The sequence below is a fragment of the Papaver somniferum genome, chromosome 7, assembly GCF_003573695.1.
Source record: "Papaver somniferum cultivar HN1 chromosome 7, ASM357369v1, whole genome shotgun sequence".
NCBI lineage: Eukaryota > Viridiplantae > Streptophyta > Magnoliopsida > Ranunculales > Papaveraceae > Papaver > Papaver somniferum.
In genome coordinates, this window is record NC_039364.1 from 111,916,061 (window position 1) to 111,938,944 (window position 22,884).

At 42.3% G+C, this 22,884-nt stretch overlaps 1 protein-coding gene across 2 annotated transcripts; it reads left to right on the forward strand.

The window, feature by feature from the left end:
* Positions 1 to 15,094: 15,094 nt before the first annotated feature.
* LOC113298144 (COP9 signalosome complex subunit 3-like) lies at positions 15,095 to 19,265 on the forward strand. 2 transcript variants are annotated; one of them, XR_003334021.1, is made up of 12 exons: positions 15,095 to 15,454; positions 16,273 to 16,385; positions 16,510 to 16,756; positions 17,081 to 17,138; positions 17,236 to 17,325; positions 17,696 to 17,761; positions 17,966 to 18,055; positions 18,182 to 18,340; positions 18,443 to 18,564; positions 18,698 to 18,770; positions 18,858 to 19,002; positions 19,035 to 19,265. XR_003334021.1 is itself a non-coding variant. In XM_026546830.1 (11 exons), exons 1-11 carry the CDS (start codon positions 15,132 to 15,134, stop codon positions 18,927 to 18,929), a joined length of 1,413 nt encoding a protein of 470 aa, XP_026402615.1. In that variant the 5' UTR covers positions 15,095 to 15,131; the 3' UTR covers positions 18,930 to 19,265. The 2 variants fall into 2 exon arrangements, 1 of the variants encoding a protein (XP_026402615.1); XM_026546830.1 differs by having other exon boundaries at positions 18,858 to 19,265.
* Positions 19,266 to 22,884: the final 3,619 nt, after the last annotated feature.

Below are 22,884 nucleotides of genomic sequence, written 5' to 3' on the forward strand. Positions count from 1 at the left end.
ATAGGTCCTTATTCCTTGAACAAAAGTTTGTGTACTTCTTTGCTCAGGAAATCGGAACAGAGTCCGCGAACCCATTACGCGTACCCAGTCCGCGTACTGTCGGAGGTTCTCTTCCCGAGAAAATCTGCTGGAATTTGTGAACTGTTTACAAACTTATTCCGGGTACTTAAGTCCGCGTACTTAAGTTGGTTATTTTCTAAAAAAGATTATTCGTGAACTTAAACTTATATAAACTAAGGAATGCAAGTTTGCAAACCGTGGCTATAAAGTTCATGAATCGATTCGAGTGAATCAAATCATTTTTGCTTCGGTTGTGTCTTGTACACTTCTATAAGATCTAAGCAATTGAACAACTCTCTAACTATTTCATTTGAGTCATTTGAACTAGTTATGGTGAACAAGAATATGGATGATATGAAAGTGCTCATATGGCTAACCATTTGGTTAACTATTGTTGAACCAACAAATGTACATGTTTGGGTACGGTTACACAAATCTAAAACGTGGATTTCATTTGTGTTTAACAAGCTAAGTTTTCGATCTAACGGCTGAAAGATATTAGCTTTAATCTAATCAAATTTTCATCTAACGGTGAATATTGAATGCTTTGTTACTAAGATAACATTGATTGCAAACCCTGATTTGAAAGACTATATAAAGGAGAACTCTAGAAACTGGGAAACCTAATCCCCACACCTCTTGTATGATACTAGTTGTATAAGCTGGAGTCAATTCTCCTTTAACCTTAGGTTTCTACCGAGACCTTGTAGGTTAACGACTTGAAGACTTCGTTGGGATTGTGAAGCCAGACCGATACTACTTTCTTGTAGTTGTGTGATCTGATCTTGCTGTTTCTATCATATTGAGTACAATCGTAACGATTGGCTTGAGATTGATATCTCCGATAGGCAAGATATAAAAGTAATCACAAACATCTTCGTCTCATCGTTTGTGATTCCAAAATATCTTCTTTCGCCGCGTCGATTAAGATTATTGTGAGGTGATTGATAATACTAGGCTGTTCTTCGGGAATATAAGTCCGGGTTATCAATTGGTTCCTATTCACCTTGATTTATCAAAAGAGGAACAAAACTCGTAGGTATTTCTGTGGGAGACAGATTTATCTATTATCGTAGACTTTTTTTGTGTGATACAGATGTTAATGGTGGTTTTTAGCTTAAGGTTAAAATCGTAAAATTGTACATATGACATGACGTCACTATGACCACTAGCGCATTTATTTGAATCAATCATCATGCCTACGTAAGAATTACCAGGGTACCTTTTTTTATATACATGCGTCATGTTCCACAGCAGAACCCTTAGTATTTGACTGACAACATCTTCGTATATACCAAAAACTAATTCTCGCACCACATGTGCCAGTGGCATGCCGTGCCAGCCACATCTTCGCGCCAAGGCATGCCAACCATGCCAGCCGCACCACATGTGCCAATGACATGTCGTGCCAGCCACATCTTCGCGCCAAGGCATGCCAACCATGCCAGCCGCACCACATATGCCAATGGCATGCCGTGCCAGACACATCTCCACGCCAAGGCATGCTAATCATGCCAGCCACACCACATGTTCCAATGGCATGCCGTGCCATCCACATCTCCGCGCCAAGGCATGCCAATCATGCCAGCCGCACCACATGTGCCAATGGCATGCCGTGCCAGCCACATCTTCGCGCCAAGGAATGCCAACCATGCCAGCCGCACCACACGTGCCAATTGCATTCCGTGCCAGCCACATCTCCGCGCCAGGACATGCCAACCATTCCAGCCGCACCGCATGTGCCAATGGCATTCCGTGCCAGCCACATCTCCGCGCCAAGGCATTCCAACCATGCCAGCCGCACCACATGTGCCAATGGCATGCCGTGCAAGCCACATCTCCGCGCCAAGGCACGCCAATCATGCCAGCCGCACCATGCCATGTCGGCCCTAAACCATGCCGCTGGCTACCAGACGAAGGGCTGCAACAATCAATGGCCTCCCTTTCATCTAAGATGCAGATCGTAGCCATCCAAAGTCACCAGCTAACGTGCGGTAACCTCTAGACCAACGCCAAGCCTTAATTTTGGCCGCGCCCAAACTATGCCAAAACCCTAGTTTTTGGCCGGGCCTAAACTATGCCAAAATCCGAGCTTGGCCACGCCTAAACCATGCCAAAACCCTAGTTTTTGGCCGCGCCTAAACTATGCCAAAATCCGAGCTTCGCCATGCCTAAACCGTGCCAAAGCCATGCAGGCCATTCCTTCATGCCGTTGGCTGCCTAAACGAAGGGTTGCAACAATAAACGACCACCCTTCCTGCTGAGATACGAATCTCAGCCGTCCAAGTTCGCCACCAAACACATGGCAACTTGCGGCCCAAAGCCAAACATCACGGTTTGCACCAAAACCCTAATTTTGGCCACACCCACATTATGTTATGCCGGCCCTAAGCCATACACGACCCTGGCTGCCAAAACGAAGGGTTGCAATAATCAACGGCTGCCCTTCCTGCTGAGATACGAATCTCATCCACACAAGTTCGCCACCTAACACATGGCAACTTGCGGCCCAAATCCAAACATCATGGTTTTCACCGAAACCCTAATTTTGGCCGCGCCCATACTATGCCATGTCGGCCCTAAACCATGTCGCTGGCTACCAGACGAAGGGCTGCAACAATCAACGGCCTCCCTCCTCCTGAGATGCAAATCTCAGCCATACAAGTTTTCCACCAAACTTATGGCAAATTTTGGTCGCAATGCCAAATTCCATGGTTTATGCCAAAACCCATAATTTGGTCGTGCCTAAAATATGCGCGAGCATGTTGTCCATGCCACCATGCCACATCTGCTAGCACGTCGCTATGCCGCGGCTATTGTCATACCACCATGCCACAGCTACTAGCACGTCTCTATGCCACAGTCGCTAGCACGTCGTTATGCCACGATTACTGGCATGCCATCATGCCACAACTACTGGCATGCCACCATGTCACAGTTACTAGCACGTCGCGATGCCACAGCTGCTAGCACGTCGCTATGCCGCGGCTACTGGCATGCCACCATGCCACAGTTACTAGCACGTCGCTATGCCACAGCTACTGGCATGCCACCATGCCACATGTAGCAACTTACTACACGTTTTCCACGAAAGCACTCGAGATATCAACACATGTCACAAACTGGGGGATGCTCATAAAGGATATTGGTTTGGCGGTTTACAACGTGCGGCTTACACTACGCCCGTTACATGAAAGTGTCATAAGAATGAGTCGGTTAGTAAATACAAAGAATAATGGTGAAACGCTCCTTTCATTATGGAACATCAATTCCAGGCGTTACCCGTTACCACCTCCTTCTACTTTACTCAGTCGTTTCCATTTCTTACGAGACCAGAGTACGTTATGTTACGACTTGTATAAATAGGTCTTACCTATTTTCCACCAGACCAGAAGTTTTGTGTCAGGAGCATACAACACTCAGAAATCACTTGCTAGCTTTCCCATCTGTTAGCTTTCACTTTCTGATACAAGTCAAACAACCACTCTTCAGAATCAACTATTCTGGTCTCAATACTCTCTTCGCTTCCCTCCCCAAAACCAACCCTTCTCCTTCACTTTGTGACCGAAGCAAGTCTGGAACGGCCATTTCTTGGTTTAGTCCGGATTTGTACAGATTGATCTCTCGAATCTAAAGTACTCCCTTGCAGTACATTGTTTAGGGTTTATACTCGTTTCTCACCCACAACACACGAAATTACCGAAACCAGCAGAAACTGTTTTCACCCTCAAACAATTGGCGGTCACAGTGGGAGATTAATCTAGCAGTTGCAATATCGATTTCCAACTCCCAATCTCATACTTCAACCCAAACGTCAAGGTGGTAGAAGCAAACGATCCGCTCAGGGATCGACGACTCAGTTACCAGGCGACTCAGTTACCAGTCATGACACGACAAGAGGTGATTGGGGACTTCCAAGATGGTAGAAGCAAACGATCTGCTCAGGGATCGACGACTCGGTTATCAGGTGACTCAGGGACGACTGGGGACTTTCCACAATCACGGCGGTGCTTCCCACAAAAATCGGACTTACACCCGGAAGATTCATTTTTCGTCAAGAGATCCAGAAAAACCGAGTAAGTCTTTCCTAGAAAAAATACATGGTTTACTACTTCAAGCTTTCACGGGAATGATAAAACTGATATCCATGTTATGTTTCATTCCATGCTCTCTACCGACACGCAACACTCACGGTTCCATGGTTTTCCTGGGATGTTTGCGTCACTTGCAATCGTAACCAAGACAACATTATTCTAAAACAATTCATTACAAAAGAATAATCCAAAACCCTCATAGATAACAATTACCTATCAATTCAAATCAAACCATAAACCAGGAGCTTTGTTTTCCTTTCAAAAAAAAAAGGTCACCTACCCGTACGTGCCTACTTTGCATAATAATGATTACCCGTCACTATTCATGAGGTAGCCAACGTTACTACGGTGATATTCGAAGAGGAATTATTTATGATGAAGTATTTCTACAAGTTTATGAAAGGCATACCCACGTCTTGGGTTTAAACCAGTTCAGAAGAACAATATTTCTACAGATTTATGGAAGGCATACCTATGGCTAGGGTTTGCACCAACACAAGAAAACAAGAAAAAAAAATTGAAAGAGAAACGCTGGAGTACATAGCTGGAATATGCTTGCCCACTTTATTGATACCGCTAACACCATGATGTAAGAACAAAGATACGAGATAAAAAGGAGAGCCAACCCCTTTCATACGCATAACACTTTTGGAATTTGAATAGGGAAAGGATTTCCTATTTGAGCTACGTATGGAAAGAGGCAACTGGGCCCGCAAGAACAAGTCCGTGCCACGCCAAGCCAGCGCCGTGCCAAGCCTACAGTCCGCGCCATGCCTAGCCAACAGTCTGCACCATACCAAATCCAAGCCAGTGTCCATGCCAAGCTAGCGTCCACGCCAAGCCAGCGTCCATGCCAAGCCACCGTCCACGCCAAGCCAGCGTCCATGCCAAGCCAGCGTCCACGCCAAGATAACTTCCATGCCAAGCCAGCGTCCACGCCAAGCCAGTGCCCATTCCAAGCCGATCTAGCGCTAACATCTTGTATCTTTCCAGCACCAGCATCTTGCATCCTTCCAGCGTTGCTCTTGAACGCCCAGTAGAAGGGAATCAGCAATCTAATTTCATCAAACGTAAAGATCAGGAACGACTTCTCAAAAATCGAAGCAAAGAAAATCAGCAACCCCCCTGAGTTCACGAAGACTCTTTTCCTGTCAGGAGATGCATGATTTCTGGGGACTTCGTGCAGTCTATGATGAAACATTTATGTGAGATTCTATATTTCCCCAAGGCGCAACGTCAAGACATATTTGCAGCCCTCAACCGCACTGCATCAGGAAAGCAGTTGTTTTCCAGCCAGGAGGCCGTTCCCAACCTCTTTTGGAAAGCACGATTGATAGATGGAACTGGGGACTCCTAACCACTGTTCGCTTGAAGGGTGTCCAGTTTGATAGCACACTGATTGACGCAGCCTGTCCTCTTCAACGTCCTCCAGCAGCGGCTCCGCTTCAACGCTCGCTTCAGCAGCCCCTCCGCTTTAACATTCGCTTCGTTCGTTCCAGCAGCCGCTCCGCTTCAAAGTTCTCTCCATAAGCTGCTCCGGGATCCGAAGACGAAGCTTTAGCGTTTTTTCTCTATAAGTTTCAACGTCCTCTCCAAGAACCGAAGCCACTTCAACGCCTTCTTCCCGCCAAAGCTCGTGGTCATGGGCAGTTTGCTCGCTTACGCATCCAGCCTACTTTGTTCCCATGACAATGTAGTCTCTTCTGATCACATCTGCTGCCAAGAACCGGTGCCGCTCGTTTGTTGATACCAGCGAGAGCTTCACTAAAGCACGATCACTACAAAGATGAAAATATGTAAACCATATTTGGGGACTGAGGTTCTACACGGAATCCCTTCACTGTCAAAGTTCAGAATACACAGTCAACCAAAAGGTCATAGTCACGACGAGGTCATTTACTCTTCAAGGGTGCAACGTAAGAATATCATCACCTCTCTGTCTAGAAAACGCCTGCAACACTTTACGAGGCCGCGGTGAATCCCAAGCCTGCTCAGAAGAAACAACTTCAGAAACTAAAGAAAAGTGCGATAGGGGACTGCTCATCGCAGTCCATCCCGATGACCATCAAAGTTCATGAGATAACCCCAGAGACGCGGCTGAAACATTTTCCTGAAGAAGTAGAGGGAGCCACGATAAACAACATAACTCTCTCATTTTTACCACTCCACTATCCAGAGTATTTCATCCATGTGATATTTTGAGCATCCCAGCGTCGCATCCAGAAGAGTACAATAAGCTTATATCAAATCCTGTGGACGTGGATTCAAGGCGATGCAATGAAAGTAGGCTACACATGGGGACTACCAGCACGGGGCGCTTTCACCCTCTCAACCAGGTTATTTCTGATTTCAACATCATCACTGTCGAAGTTTTACGAGCCGTAGGAATTTCTCAACACGAAGTCGTACATGTGCATCGAAGACTCCAAAAGCACGCCACAGAGATAGATTCACATGTTCGGCCGTGCCGTCAGATCTAACAGAAATATAATTGGGGACTTCTCACCGCATCCCATTCCATACGATAGTCCAAGATTCAGAAGATGGTTCGAAGGATGTCTCTTGGAACAAAGTCCTAGAAGACTTGATAGCAGCACGTCGGTAACGAAACGTCTCCCAACTCATCTATTTCATCCAGTGGCTCCGGAAGATTTCGACCATACAAGTATCCACAACATACTGTCATCGTGATCAGAAGGTCCAGGCACTGAACAACCTAAAATCAAGGAGGGACCGACAACGCAACCACATCCATCCGTCCCAAGAATGCAATGGAGTTTGGTAAATTTTGGAATCCATTGGAGAGACACTGCAGACTAAAGCACGGATCCAGACGAGTAACAAAAAATAGAAGAAGGTCAATACCTCCTTTCATACGAACGGAGTTTCTAGAGTTTGCCAGAATAAAGTTTCCTTCTTGCTCCATGAACGGGAATAGATGACTCGGCGCGACTATGTTACCCCAGACCCGCAACATCCCTTCTGAATTCTTCATGAGTTTCACTGTCGGGCCGTTTTCACCTCTTAAACGAGCTCAAAACCTAAATATTCTCGAGAGGGGAGATAGGAAATTCTTTTCAGATTAAAATGGAGGGTCGGACCGTCAAAATCCGAGTTCGTACTAGAATTCTACACCGATTCTAGCAAAGGGCGCTAATTAGGGTTTCGCCATGTCAAACCCTAATTTAGACAAAGTCGTCACCTTCCCACAGAACTGAAGCAAGTTGTTATCTGCCGAAGCCAGTCGTCACCTTCCCGCGGAACTAAAGAAAGCTATCTTCCCGAAGCCAGTCGTCATCTTCCCGCGGAACTAAAGCAAGTTATCTTCCAGAAGCCAGTTGTTACCTTCCCACGGAACTGAAGCAAGTTGTTATCTCCCCGAAGCCAGTCGTCACCTTCCCACGGAATTGAAGCAAGTTGCTATCATTCCACGGAACTGAAGCGGGTTGTCATTCTTCCACGGAACTCAAGCTAGCTCCACTCCAAGCCGACCAATGCTGGCGGCTCTTTTCCAAGTCAATCCACTGCTAACGGCTCCAAGTCCAAGCCGACCAATGGTGACGGCTCGTTCCAAGCCAATCCAATGCTAGCAGCTTCCCTTCACGCCAAGTTTATGCTAACGGCCCTGTTCCAAGCCGATACTACGCTGGTGGCTCCATTCCAAGCCGCACAATGCCTCTGACTCCTATTCCAAGCCGACCACCGCCAACAACTCGCTAAGACAGCACCCCCGCGTTCCTTAGCAGCCAAGATAATGCGTGACCAAACCAAGCTGACAGCCTGCGTCTCAACCAGCAACCGCCTCTACCACCTCACGGTCTAGCCAGTAAAAATGCAAGTAGAATTCATGCAAGGCCGCCAACGCAAGAATCACGGATCCTCAAAACACTCTCAAAAAGGTTAGACGAATCTTCCTAAGCCATCTTTTATGACTCGCCGTTTCGATTTTTCCCTTGTCTGTCACCATCTTATGCTTACCTCGCAACAATGCTCCTGTTCCGAGCTAAGCAGGGGACTTAATGTTGATGGTGGTTTTTAGCTTAAGGTTAAAATCGTAAAACCGTACATCTGACATGACGTCACTATGACCACTATCGCATTTATTTGAATCAATCAGCATGCCTACGTAAGAATTACCAGGGTACCTTTTTTTTATATACATGTGTCATGTTCCACAGCAGAACCCTTAGTATTTGACTGAAAACATCTTCGTATATACCAAACCATAATTCTTGCACCACATGTGCCAATGACATTCCATGCCAGCCACATCTTCGCGCCAAGGCATGCCAATCATGCCAGCCGCACCACATGTGCCAATGACATGACGTGCCAGCCATATCTCTGCGCCAAAGCATGCCAATCATGCCATCCGCACCTCATGTGCCAATGACATGCCGTACCAGCCACATCTCCGCGCCAAGGCATGCCAATCATGCCAGCCGTACCACATGTGCCAATGGCATGACGTGCCAGACACATCTTCGTTCCAAGGCATGCCAACCATGTCAGCCGCACCACATGTGCCAATGGCATGCCGTGCCAGCCACACCTTCGCCCCAAGGCATGCCAACCATGCCAGTTGCACCACATGTGCCAATGACATGTCGTTCCAGCCACATCTCTGCGCTAAGGCATGCCAACCATGTCAGCCGCACCACACGTGCCAATGGCATGCCGTGCCAGCCACATCTCCGCGCCAAGGCATGCCAACCATGCCAGCCGCACCACACGTGCCAATGGCATGCCGTGTCAGCCACATCTCCGCGCCAAGGCATGCCAACCATGCCAGCCGCACCACATGTGCCAATGGCATGCCGTTCCATCCACATCTCCGCGCCAAGGCATGCCAACCATGTCAGCCGCACCACATGTGCCAATGGCATGCCGTGCCAGCCACATCTCCGCGCCAAGGCATGCCAAGCATGCCAGCTGCACCACATGTGCCAGTGGCATGCCGTGCCAGCCACATCTCTGCGTCAAGGCATGCCAACCATGCCAGCCGCACCACATGTGCCAGTGGCATGCCGTGCCAGCCACATCTCTGCGCCAAGGCATGTCAATCATGCCAGCCGCACCGCACGTGCCAATGGCATGCCGTGCCAGCCACATCTCCGCGCCAAGGCATGCCAATCATGCCAGCCGCACCACACGTTCCAATGGCATGCCGTGCCAGCCACATCTCCGTGCCAAGGCATGCCAACCATGCCAGCCGCACCACACGTGCCAATGGCATGTCGTGCCAGCCACATCTCCGCGCCAAGGCATGCCAACCATGCCAGTCGAACCACATGTTCCAATGGCATGCCGTGCCAGCCACATCTCCGCGCCAAGGCATGCCAATCATGCCAGCCACATCATGCCATGTCGGCCCTAAACCATGTCGCTGGCTACCAGACGAAGGGCTGCGACAATCAACAGCCTCCCTTCCATTTAAGATGCAGATCTTAGCCATCCAAAGTCGCCAGCTAACGCGCGGCAACCTTTGGCCCAACGCCAAAACCCTAGTTTTGGCCGCGCCCAAACTATGCCAGAATCCTAGTTTTTGGCCGCGCCTAAACTATGCCAAAATCCGAGCTTGGCCACGCCTAAACCATGCCAAAACCCTAGTTCTTGGCCGCACCTAAACTATGCCAAAATCCGAGCTTGGCCACACCTAAACCGTGCCAAATCCATGCCGGCCATTCCTTCATGTCGCTGGCTGCCTAAACGAAGGGTTGAAACAATCAACGACCACCCTTCTTGCTGAGATACGAATCTCAGCCGTCCAAGTTCGCCACCAAACACATGGCAACTTGCGGCCCAAAGCCAAACATCACGGTTTGCACCAAAACCCTAATTTTGGCCACACCCACACTATGCCATGACGACCCTAAGCCATACACGACGCTGGTGCCAAAACGAAGGGTTGCAACAATCAACGGCTGCCCTTCCTGCTGAGATACGAATCTCAACCACACAAGTTCGCCACCTAACAAATGGCAACTTGCGGCCCAAAGCCAAACATCACGGTTTGCACCAAAACCCTAATTTTGGTCGCGCCCACACTATGCCATGCCGTCCCTAAACCATGCCGCTGGCTACCAGACGAAGGGCTGCAACAATCAACGGCCTCCCTCCTCTTGAGATGCAAATTTCAGCCGTACAAGTTTGCCACCAAACTTATGGCAACTTTTGGTCGCAATGCCAAATTCCATGGTTTATGCCAAAACCCCTAATTTGGCCGCGCCTAAAATATGCGCGAGCATGTTGGCCATGCCACCATGCCACATCTGCTAGCACGTCTCTATGCCACAGCTGCTAGCACGTCGCTATGCCGCGGATACTGGCATGCCACCATGCCACAACTACTAGCACGTCGCTATGCCACAGCCACTGGCACGTCGCTATGCCACAACTACTGGCATGCCACACGTAGCAACCTGCTACACGTTTTCCATGAAAACACTCGAGACATTAACACATGTCACAAACTGGGGGATGCTCATAAAGGGTATTGGTTTGGCGGTTTACAGCGTGCGGAGTACACTAGGCCCGTTACATGAAAGTGTCATAAGAATGAGTCGGTTAGTAAATACAAGGAATAATGGTGAAACGCTCCTTTTATTATGGAACATCAATTCCAGGCGTTACCCGTTACCACCTCATTCCACTTTACTCACCCGTTTCCATTTCTTACGAGACCAGAGTACGTTATGTTACGACTTGTATAAATAGGTCTTACTTATTTTCCACCAGACCAGAAGTTTTGGCTCAGGAGCATACAATACTCAGAAATCACTTGCTAGATTTCCCATCTGTTAGCTTTCACTTTCTGATACGAGTCAAACAACCACTCTTCCATAATCAACTATTCTGGTCTCAACACTCTCTTCGCTTCCCTCCCAAAACCAACCCTTCTCCTTCACTTTGTGACCGAAGCAAGTCTGGAACGACCATTTCTTGGTTTAGGACGGATTTGTACAGATTGATCTCTCGAATTTAAAGTACTCCCTTGCAGTACATTGTTTAGGGTTTAGACTCGTTTCTCACCCACAACAAACGAAATTACCGAAACCAGCAGAAACTGTTTTCACCCTCAAACAAAAAATTTGTTTATTGAAGTCTTCGACTTTGGGTCGTAGCAACTCTTAGTTGTGAGTGAGATCAACTAAGGGAATCAAGTGCGTAGTATCCTGCTGGGATCAGAGACGTAGGAGCTCAACTGTACCTTGGATCAGTGTGAGATTGATTGGGATTCAACTACAGACCAGACCGAAGTTAGTTTGTAGTAGGCTAGTGTCTGTAGCGTCTTAATACAGTGTATGTTCAATCTGGACTAGGTCCCGTTTTTTTTTTGCATTTGCGGTTTCCTCGTTAACAAAACTTCTGGTGTCTATGTTATTTCTTTTCCGCATTATATATAATTGAAATATCATAGGTTGTGCATTGAATCGATCAATTGGAAAATCCAAACTTTGGTTGTTGATTGAAATTGATTGATCCTTGAACATTGGTCTTTGGTACCGTTCAAGTGATTTCTCTTGTATTCAATTAGACTCGCAGTTTCTATTTGCTTGAGTAAGTATTGAATCGAGAAAGTGAGATATAACTCTTTGATATACTTTTATTAAGATTGAGTCTGACTGTCTAGTTGATTCTCTTAAAAGTATATTGGAGTTAGTCCATATAGATTGTTAATCGAAATATTGAGTGTGGTTGTTAGACCCCCGCTTTTTTAATTGGTATCAGAGCAGGCAAACACATTAAAGACCTTATAGGTCTGTGTTTGTGGCGATCTGGTTATGGAAGAGTCTATCTCTAATAACGTACCAGGTCAGAAACTACCAGATGTTTTTCAAAGATTGGATTCACCTGGGAGAACTGTCACATTTATGTCAATATCTAAACATTCTCTTAATGTAAAAACTGTTGATAACTGGGAAACACTCCTCGAAGAACAGTTGGATGAACTTTCTGATGAAGGTGATTCAGATATTGATTGAGAGGTTGATGAGGAAGTCTCAGAGTATGTTAAGGTTTTGAATTCGTTGGAAAAGAAGAAGATGGCAACTTCTCATGTCACACCTCTTCTGACTCCTCTCTGTCGAAAAAACAAGCAATTGAGAAGATGTTATGCAGGTGTTTATGTTTCGAATCGTTTTAACGAATCGATCCTCAAGGATTCTGAGGAAAACCTACGTATGAAGTCACTTGAATGTGATAATCTTTATCAAAAGTACTCTTTGTTAGAAGAGAAACTTGCAGAATCTGAAGCAAGGATTAACTCTCAACAAGTTAGTTTTGATGATAGAAAAAACGCTTTTCTCGCTCGAGAAAAACATCTTGAGGCTGATTTAGCTACTGCTCTTGATAAAATCAAGATGTTGGAAGATGACTTGAAAAAGTTCAATACTAGTTCAAGCAAGTTAACCACTATGCTAGGAGCAAGTAAAAATCATCGTGATACACGAGGATTGGGCTATAAGGGAATAGATGCTCCAAGTATTAACAAAGAGATAAAATTTGTCAAGGCTAGTGATTCTTCTTAACAAAAGGTTTCCACTGATGGCAAAAGTGAAATACCTTCACCGACAGTTAAAGTTCGAAAGAGCAATATATATCAACCTCCAAAGACAACACATACAGATCGAGGTAAGAACATTCCTTATGTTTGCCACTATTGCGGAAATAAAGGTCATTTGAAAAGGAGATGTCTTTTCCGTATAAGGAATGAGAAATTTCATGATGTTCTTGTTTGGGCATCACAAGAAGTTGTGAAACCAAGATCATATGTTAAGATTAATCCCCTTAACGTTACAGGTTGTAACTGTCCAACCTTTAGGCAAAGGAATCAATGCTGGGATAAACCTAGATTTGCCTATAAACGTCATACGAATCCTTTTCACAATCGTAATGGATATCAAAAGGATAACTTCGTAAAGACGAACACAAGATCCGATGCTCCCGATTGGAGAAAGACTAACTTGCAAAAGAATAATCAATCCAATTCTCTTTCGAGAAATCTCGAAGAGAGTAACGGGAAGAAGGTTCGGTTGTCTCTAAACGAAACTCATAAGTTGGTTCCAAAGAAAGTCAATGACGCTTTGAGTGTGAAAAGAAATGATCTCCTAGAAACTTCCATGACTATGGAGAAGGCAGTATCCATGATGTTGGAACTTAAAGAGTTCTTTGGAAAGATGAATTTGGATGTGAAAGGTTTTAATAACGATCTATTTCATGATAATCTAAAAGTCACTTGTGGTGAGAAAGACATTGTTCACCTCAACACAACTTGAGTGTGTTGTAAGTGCATCCTCACCAAGGAATCACCTGTTATGTATACGGTGAGGGAAGCATGAAAATTGAGGCGCACAGATTATGTTCGGTAAGGATGTAGAATTCAACTGGATTCTTCTAAAAAGGTATGTCTATAAACTTGAGCAAGATTTGTGTTTTTATTTGCTTAGAGAACTTATAATGATACAATACCTTTCTTACCGTTCATTTCTACCTAATTTGATTTGTGTTTAAGGTTCTTAAATGTTTACGTTTGAAAATACTAGTTTGGGATATTTGGACTACATGGTACACATACCAAGTATGCATAACATCATTTAAAATCAAAATTCAGGGGTTTAAGTACGTATACCCGTCTGCATACTGCTCCAGGATATGAAAATTTGTTTGCAAACCCGTACGCATACTTGATGTCGATATTCGCTAAAAAAAATTGGTCGTAACTTCTTCGTCCGAACTCGGAATGACCTCATTCTTTTTGCATTCTATTCCTCTTTGTATTCTATTCAAAATGGTGATGAGAAGTCCCGAATTTGGATGAGTTGAGATTGGTATTTGTCTTGTCTCTTGTTTTTGAGTGTTTTGCTCCGTTTTGTCGCACTTGTTCCACTTGTTTTGTACTTGGGCACCTGGATTCTTGCAGTACTGCTCTTCTAAGCTCATTTGTAGATTTTACAAGAATGTTGTTGGTGAATCACAAAGAAGGAAATTCAAGAATGGGCAGTAGTACACATTACTATGAGATTCTTGAATGTTCACAATCATTTTATGTGAACTACGAATGGTCGTTAATGACTTTGTATGTTCTTCTTTGTTAAGAAAAACTTTTTATACGCCTTTGGTAGCTATTCTTGGTATAAATCCGGGCGATAAAGATTGATTCTACCCTCTAAGGACAAATCATCTTATATATGCATTACGAGTTTGTCTTGATGCCTAGGAAACTTCTTATGAGAATTTATTCTTGTTTTTGAGAAGGATTACTAGAGTTTGGAATAGCAATTATTGTGATTACACATAGCCATGTCCAACTTTTTCATCTTCATGTTTTTAGGTTTATTTGTTTAAATTCTAAAAATTTGTTTGGAAGATGATTTTTGCAGTATTAATCTTTATGGTTTTATATATTGCAATTTGTTATGGGATATGTGTGTTTGCGTCCGTAAACTATGATTGTCCCATGTATTGTCAAAATTTAAGTCTTTCGTATGTCGATATGCATGTACTGATAAAAGAATGAATGAACTTTTGACATTATAAAAGTTTTTAAGCCTATTGATGGAAGATAGGATACATATACCAAATTTGCATATAAAGAACTCATATGGATTAAAAACTCCATCTCACATGGAAACCACTCCCCTTACATAATGATCCGAAAAGTTTTTCTAACACCAAATTTTAAGAACTCTCTAACACCAAATTTCTTTACCGATCAAAAAGAAAAAAAAAATAAAATTCTACCAAATTTAACAAATTTATCCTCACATTGTTCTTACTTTTTTTTTTCTTGTTTATATATGGGAAATATTTTTATTTTTTATTTAAAAACTCCTAAAACTACCCTTTCGTCAATTCTGTATTTGGTGGGGATATATATAAATACAACGCCTCAGTAAATAAATCGGCCCTGTCTAATATTTTAATATTTTCAGTACGAACCAACCACACAGACACAGTCTTTTTTAGGTCTCGAGGATGGGGAGGTTCCGGGATAACAAGTATAATAAACCTGGTTTGATGTTGTTTGGTGATGAAATATCACATAAACATCAACAACGACGAGACGAAGAAGGCGAAAGTGATCAACAACATTATTACCAACGACCTAAGCAAGTTAGAATGGAATCGATTGAAGCCCTAGTTGCGAATATAATAGGTTTATCAGATGGTAAAACAACACAACTTCATACCCTATTGAAACAATCTGAAGATTCTATTCAGAATATGGCTTCTCAGTTAGGTCAATCTTTCGATCAACTAGATCCCGAGAAGCATTCTCTTGGTTATCTATTCTTACTGTGAGTATTTCTTCTTTCTTTTTCGTTTGAATTTTTTTTTGTGGTTTGATACTGTTATTGAGTTGTTATGTACAGTGGTTTTGTGTTATCTTGGGGATTAGGGTTTGTGAAAAGAGGGGTTTGGTTTATTGTGTAATATATGGTTTTATGTTTGTTTCGGGAATTAGGGTTTTTGGTCCTAGTTGAGATTACCTGCGGATGAGGTTAATCTTGGAGTAGAATGGTTTTGGTTCCGTTGGTTTTGAGAATTGAATATGATGTTGAGTTGGTCATAGAGTTAGAAAAGTGGGTTTTGGTTGACAGTTTCTATTGGCTATCACCACCACTGCTATCAAGACCCACACCAAAATCTATACATGCTAAAACGTGCACCACCTCCAATTTCTTCAAGTCCTCCACCTGCACCAGCACCACCTCTGGGAGGCAGCCGAGCAGTTTAAGGTGGTGCAAGTGCTGCGGTATATTGTGGAAATGGTGTTGGGGATGGTTTATTATGATCTTGTGGAGGTGGCCCCCTTTGGAGTTGGTGCAGGAGCAGGTTGTGGAGGACGAGGATGAAGGGCTGGTTGATACTATGAGTATGATGATTTCCGTCGTGGAGGAATGATTTTTGTTAGATCCGTTGTGTTACGGATCATTGGTTTTTCTTAGGATCTTTATGGAAAACTAATCAAATTTTTCATGTTGTAATTATGAGTTAATTTTGTGGAAAATCCTTAATTATGATTGGCGTCAAGCTCATTCAGCTGATTTCCCTATACTGTTATCCAGTTTATTGGTTGCACTAAATTGTTTTTTATGTTTTTGTTATTTTATAGGGAAGCATATCTTTCAACTCCAGCAGCAAAAGAGCAAGCTGAGCTTATTCCATCTGTTGCTCGGTTTATCAATTCTTGTACGGCAGAGCAGATACGACTGGAACCTAGAAAATGTATTTCTGAAACTGTATCTTGTTCTTCTGTTTTATAATAAAGGAGACTGTATCTTCTTTTTAGTTTTGTTTGTAGGTTACGAGTTAAAATGATAATTAACATTGTGCTTTTTTTTACTTGCAGTTACTCACATTTGCAAGACTTTCACGGATGTAGTTGTGCAGCGCCAAGTGCCGATAATGGGGGTAGCTCCCCTACGAATTGCACTTCGGAAGCTCCAGCCTTCTTCTGAACACTTAACAGCTTTACATTCAGAGTTTCTTCTTGTTTGCTTGCTCGCAAAGTGCTACAAAACTGGTTATAGCATATTGAAGGACGATATCTTTGAGGTTGATCAGCCAAGAAACCTCTTCCTCTACTGTTATTATGGGTGATTTTTCTCAACAGATTTTTGTCTTTTACATATTTGAATTGTGAATTGCTCTAAGGTTTGCACTTTTCTCTATATGGAGTGGGTTATCTGTGTTTATATTTTTGATGAATGGAAGCTTGGGATAGCATCGGTAAATAAGTGTAAACGAAGAAATTGTTGCCCTCTATGATAATTTATAAAGGCCACTTCAATTTAAACTTGTTGGTGGATTGCCTCTTGTTTCCAGCTTCTGAAAACAGATTCTATGGAGAAACCAATAGTATATCGCCTTAAATTTTGCTTCATGGTGTATTGAAGTATATTTGCATTTTGTATTTACAGGGGGATGATATGCATTGGCCAAAAGCAATTCCGCAGAGCCATTCAACTCCTACACAGTGTATGTAAATACTGCAAATTCTATACTTTGCGTCCATTAACCTTATGTGGAGAAGGAGAATAATGATTTCTTACATTTGAACACTTTCTTACTGTAGGTCGTTACAGCACCAATGCAATCTCTAAATTGTATAGCTGTTGAAGCATACAAAAAGTACATTTTGGTTAATCTCATTCAGAACGGACAGGTATGGTGGATTGTGTTCTTAACCCTGTTATATGACTTTATATTCTTTTTCCGCTTTCTTTACTATGACAGAGTTCCTTGCTCAAATTCTGCATATGATGATAAAATAGGAATTTAGTGGTCACTCTTCCTTGATTCTTGCGTTTTTAAACTCACATAGAGAACTGAACACCTTCTGTCTAAGGATTGATTAGCGTTTGTTAAATTGCTTTGTTTCTTACTATGAGAATTAATTTGAGGTAGCCCTCAGGGGCTGTTTCTTTTTCTATTTCGCGTTTATATCATTCTTCACTAGTCCCAAAACTTCGCATATAGAAGTTTGACTTGAGAATGTTTTATGGTTTATTAAGCGTAAGAACTTTGTGTGACAGTTTTCTGCTACTTTCCCCAAGTATGCTTCTTCAGCTGCGCAGAGGAGTCTAAAACACTTCAGTCAGGTAATTTAGTAACTTGAGCTTGTCCAGTATGATTTTCACTGGTTTTCTGAGGGACCCTTGTCAAGTTCTTTGTTCTTGTCTCACTTGATCAAGTATGTCGAGATTGATTTGCGCATATGATGTTACCTCCTCAGTTCTTTTGGGCCAGTTCTGAAATGTCATTACTTTCTGTGTGAATAATTTCCCTAACACTTTCTTTTGCAGCCTTACCTTGATTTGGCAACCAGTTATGGCACTGGGAAAATTGCCGAGTTAGAGAGTTGTGTGGCAACACATAGGGAGAAGTTTGAATCTGTGAGTTTCGATCTCTTCATCTTTATTATTCACAAGTCTGTGAAGAGGGAATTTAAGATTTAAACAAATACAATGAGCTCCTTCAGTTTTCAAGTAGTCTGACAACTTTCTGGACCTTTTTTGCAGGACACCAATCTTGGACTGGTGAATCAGGTTGTAACGTCTCTGTACAAGCGTAACATCCAGAGGCTGACTCAGACATATCTAACTCTGTCTCTTCAAGACATAGCCAACACTGTCCAGCTGAATACACCAAAGGAGGCTGAGATGCGTGTTCTTCAAATGGTAATATACTGTTTTTGTATGTACACAGTTGCAACATTATCTTTAATAATAGCAATTTGAATGCTAGTTGTTTATATATAAGCGTGTGTATGATTTTCTTAGATTGAAGATGGTGAGATATTTGCAACCATAAACCAGAAGGATGGAATGGTCGGCTTCCTTGAGGATCCAGAACAATATAGAAGTTGTGAGATGATTGAGAGTATTGATACCTCAATTCAGAGGTATGCGCTGCTTTAAGTTGTTGCAAAGAAAAGTAGTGAACAATAGTTACCACACTGTATGTTAGGTCATATTGGACTTGAAAAATTTAGTTAGTACTGGTTGTGCTGATGTGTTTTTGGGACTTGATTTCAGGATTATGTTGTTGTCAAAGAAGCTGAATTCCGTGCATGAAGTTATATCATGTGACCCTGCTTACCTAGGAAAGGTATGTACTATGGTTTATTAATCCATCATTTTCTATTTTCATTTGAACTGAGTGAGAATAACTGATAGATGGTGCTGGCTATTTCAGGCTGAGAGACATCGTAATCAGAGATTTGAAATGGACGACTTTGATAATGTGCCCCAGAGATTCAACATGTGAAAAAAGCAGTACATTGTGCACAGTATATTTTGAATCCTCAATGATAGATGCCGATGCTAAATCAATTCCATTGGTTTTGTCTAGTGTTTTAAATCAATTCCATTGGTTTTGTCTAGTGTTTTCATTTTTTAGTGAGCGAGAGAATAGATAGAGATGGAATGGCAACTTAGGATATGTATGAACGCGTGATTATGGTTAAAACGTGACAGTATCAGATTACTTTTAGAATTTCATAGTTCAAAACTGGCCTTCAGGTGGGAGCACAGTATCTTTTTTCTTTCTTAATCTGCATATGTTTCAGATACTAGCTTGCTTGAGATGCATATTTTTCAGATACTAGCTTGCTTGAGAAACAACTGTTTAGACATCTTCTAGCTGGATAGTAACAGGAATAAGGGTAGATGATTTTGATGATTTTCTTTTCGATACGTTTTTCTTGTTTGTTGCTGGATAGTAACAGTAACAGTGGTGGGTGACTGTTATTATGGAGGAATACGGAAAATGCACTTTTTGAGGCTGTTCCCCTTGATAGGATCAGTTTTAACTTGATCTCACATTTGTACGAGTCTGTGTGGACATTGTTCCAAAGAAACTGAAGGAGAAAAAATAAAATCAAAACAGGCACAGCCAGGTGGGTACGGTGACATATATCATTAGCAACTACCAAAACCAAAAATTTGTATAAAAATGGGCGTCCGGTATAAAACACAAGCACAGTTTATAACATCGCCTAAATTCTAGGTGTAATCCCATCCAAAACACAAGCACAGTTCATAACATCGCCTAAATTCTAGGTGTGATCCTAGTTCATCATCCACTCAAAATAGGATAGTTATATATGTACCAAAATTGCTACTTTCAAATGGTATATGTACCATTTTAGGATTAGCTTTTCCCATATAAGATCGTGGATTCTCTTATGGTGGGGTTGGACGTAGGGTTTTAATGATGGGGTTTATGGGTTCAGAGGATTTGGTACAATTACGTTTCTCTTATGGTGGGGTTGGTTGTCCAAATTTCTGAAATTACGTTTCCGACGGGATTTACTATTCCAGCAAATCTTCCATATGGAGTGCGACCCCTCCCCCTAAGATTTGCTGGGAAATTTATGAGGGAATTTATGGACCCACCTTTTTACTCCAAATCTCATATATGTACAATTGTAAGATTCTTCATGCAATGCCAAACAATACATGGACTAATACAAGAAAATTTTATGAATCCCTAGGAATCTCAATTGAGTTACCAAACATATGAGGGATTTACATGAATCCCAGAATTTGTAATCCCGTGGGATTATAAATTCCTGGAAATTGTGAATTCTACAAATAAACCCACCATTAATAGTTATGTACAAAAACTAAAAATAACAATCCCCCAAATAGGATTTTTGTCTGATGACCGGTCGAAAAAAAACATTTTTTTTTATAGATTCCAAGGATTATTCGTCCAATTTAGGTAGGGCAAAGAAACTTCATCTTCAACAACATGATACAAGTGCAATAGTGAGAATGTCTACGAATCGGATCGATCTTTGACTCAGTAATGAGATTGGAAATCTAAAAAGGAAATCCTTTCAAATTGAGTGGTATCAAAATAGAAGAAAAAGGTAGGAGGGGTTTTTGATTTTGGATGATGTTGTCAAAGGAGATCGAAATATGGATAAGAGCGATTTTAGCGAGAATTTTATCGGAGAAGATAAAAAAAATGAAAGAAGATTGAATCAAATGGAACACAAGACAATGTTTGGGTGAGAAGAGATTGTTCTTATAACAGTACATTATTTTTGACTGTTTTTCCTCTTCCATTTCTTGAGATATGGAGCATCATCATATTCAGAAATTGTTTCCAAAATCGTTACTTTTAAGGGACGCAAAGCAGATCTTGCTCCTTTAAACTCATTTTTTTTGTATCCTTTTTAAATGACTTTAGAGCATGCTGAACAGACCATGGATTAACATAGTAGTTCCTTTGTCTGTTTGTTGTGAGACGGGGATCAAAGTTCTTTGCATAGAAAGAAGTTTTTCCCAGTTCTTTTGACACAAAAGGAAGAGCATTTTGCATCCTGCGAATCTTGCATTTTATACGTAGATGATCTTTATTACCATAATAATAACAATGTTTAGAATTGAAAGAATTACAATTTCTGTTGTTACCTTTTTGTGGATATTCTTGGCATGCTCCTTTCTTTTTCTGCACATTTGGACGTTTTGATCTCTTCCTTTTTGTAAAAGCCTTTTTCTTTAGTTCCTGATTTGATTGATCATCAATCGTTGGTTTGTCATTATTAGTTTCTTCAAAGCAACAATGAGTATTATTGACTTCATAGACCTCTGTTTGTGTACAAGAGGACTTGAAAAACTTTATCTCATTGTTATGAACTAAGGTATTGCAAGCTTCATAACCCAAGCCACGTGTATCCGCATGACTTCTTCCTATTTCCAACAAAGAGGATAAGTTGTTTGTGCTCTCAGTAACTTTTCTTAACATAGTGATTTCTTCTTCTAATGATTTATTTTTATCAATAGAAGAGGTAAGGATTTCCTCTTGCTTTACATTAGAAAGAAGAGTATTTTCTTTTTCCTTGAAGCAAACTTGTTGAGAGCTTAATTTTGCTTAGAATTGTCAAGTTCTTCTTCCAGAAGGTGAATCCTTTTTGGGCATAACTCAATCACCTCTTCAATGGGAAAAGGAAAGTCTGGGTCTACCTGATCGTTTTGCCGACGCTGAGTAGGTGCTTGTGCATTTCGAGTTTGGTTGTCCTTCCTTAATGCTTTTGGAGGAGCATGGGACGTTGGAGAAGCTTTTTTATGCTGTTGTGTCTCGGCTTTTCTCTTGCTCCCTTCTGCAATAACATTCGTCGAAGGTTGAAGGTTGTATTTCTTATTGATCAGGCGTCTGCTGCTTCCTCGAGTATCTCGTGGTTCCTCCACCTTTATAGCTTTTTCCCTTTCCACTAAGGTTGGGGAAGTAGTTGCTGACCGTTTGGCTGCTTCATGAAGCTCTGAAATCGAAGATTCTCCAGTAAAACTCTATGGACCGGGATCATTCCATTAATGCACAAGTCTAAAAGTTGTTTAGTGACATTTGGATCATGGCAATCGAAAGCTTGGACTCTGAATTTTTTCACATAGTCGTTCGGATGCTCATTATTCTTCTAAAATATCCTTTCCAGATCAGAGAGAGTAATTTTTTTTGAGACGAAGAAGTATTTCTAGTAGAAAGCGTTAATCATTTCTCCCCAACTGGCGATGCTTCCTGGTGTGATGTTATTGTACCAGGTTCATGCTCGTCCTATCAGAGATTTTGAAAATTCCTTCAGACGGACAACATGGTTGTGTTCATGTTCGCCCAATAATTCCAGGAATCGAGAAACATCTTCTCGAGTATTGCCCGTTCCATCATAGAGTGTGAATGTTGGAGAAGTATAACCATTCGGAAGAGGAATTCTCTGTGTGGAAGTAGGGTATGGAGGTTGGTGACGATAGACTGAGGATGTCTTATCTTTTCCACGATTCTCCAAGAGGCGCTCCAAATCTTCATGAGTGATGAAACTGGATGGTTATTTCGCTGGTTGGTTTTCTGCAGCATAGCGGACTTCATCATCTTCCGGAATATGGATTGGGGAGATTTCAGGATCAACGGCCGAGGATATTTCCTTGGATTTTCCTTTCTCCGACTAACGGGTTGAGTTCGTTCAGGCGACAACTTGTTTATGAGATTCTTGAGATGAGTGCATAACTCTTTCTAGGTTGTAGCCATTTTTATTTGATTCTTGGAGAGAATATCCTGAATCTTTATGAGATCAATTATGGTAGGTGGATTTTCTCTGATTTCTTCAGGAGATCGGCCAAAGTGAGGGTTATTTCTGATGTTAGTTTGAGGAGGGGTAGTATCAGTAGCACCACTGTTGGAAACGGGAGGAGTAATTGGAGTACCACTACTGTTGCTAGTG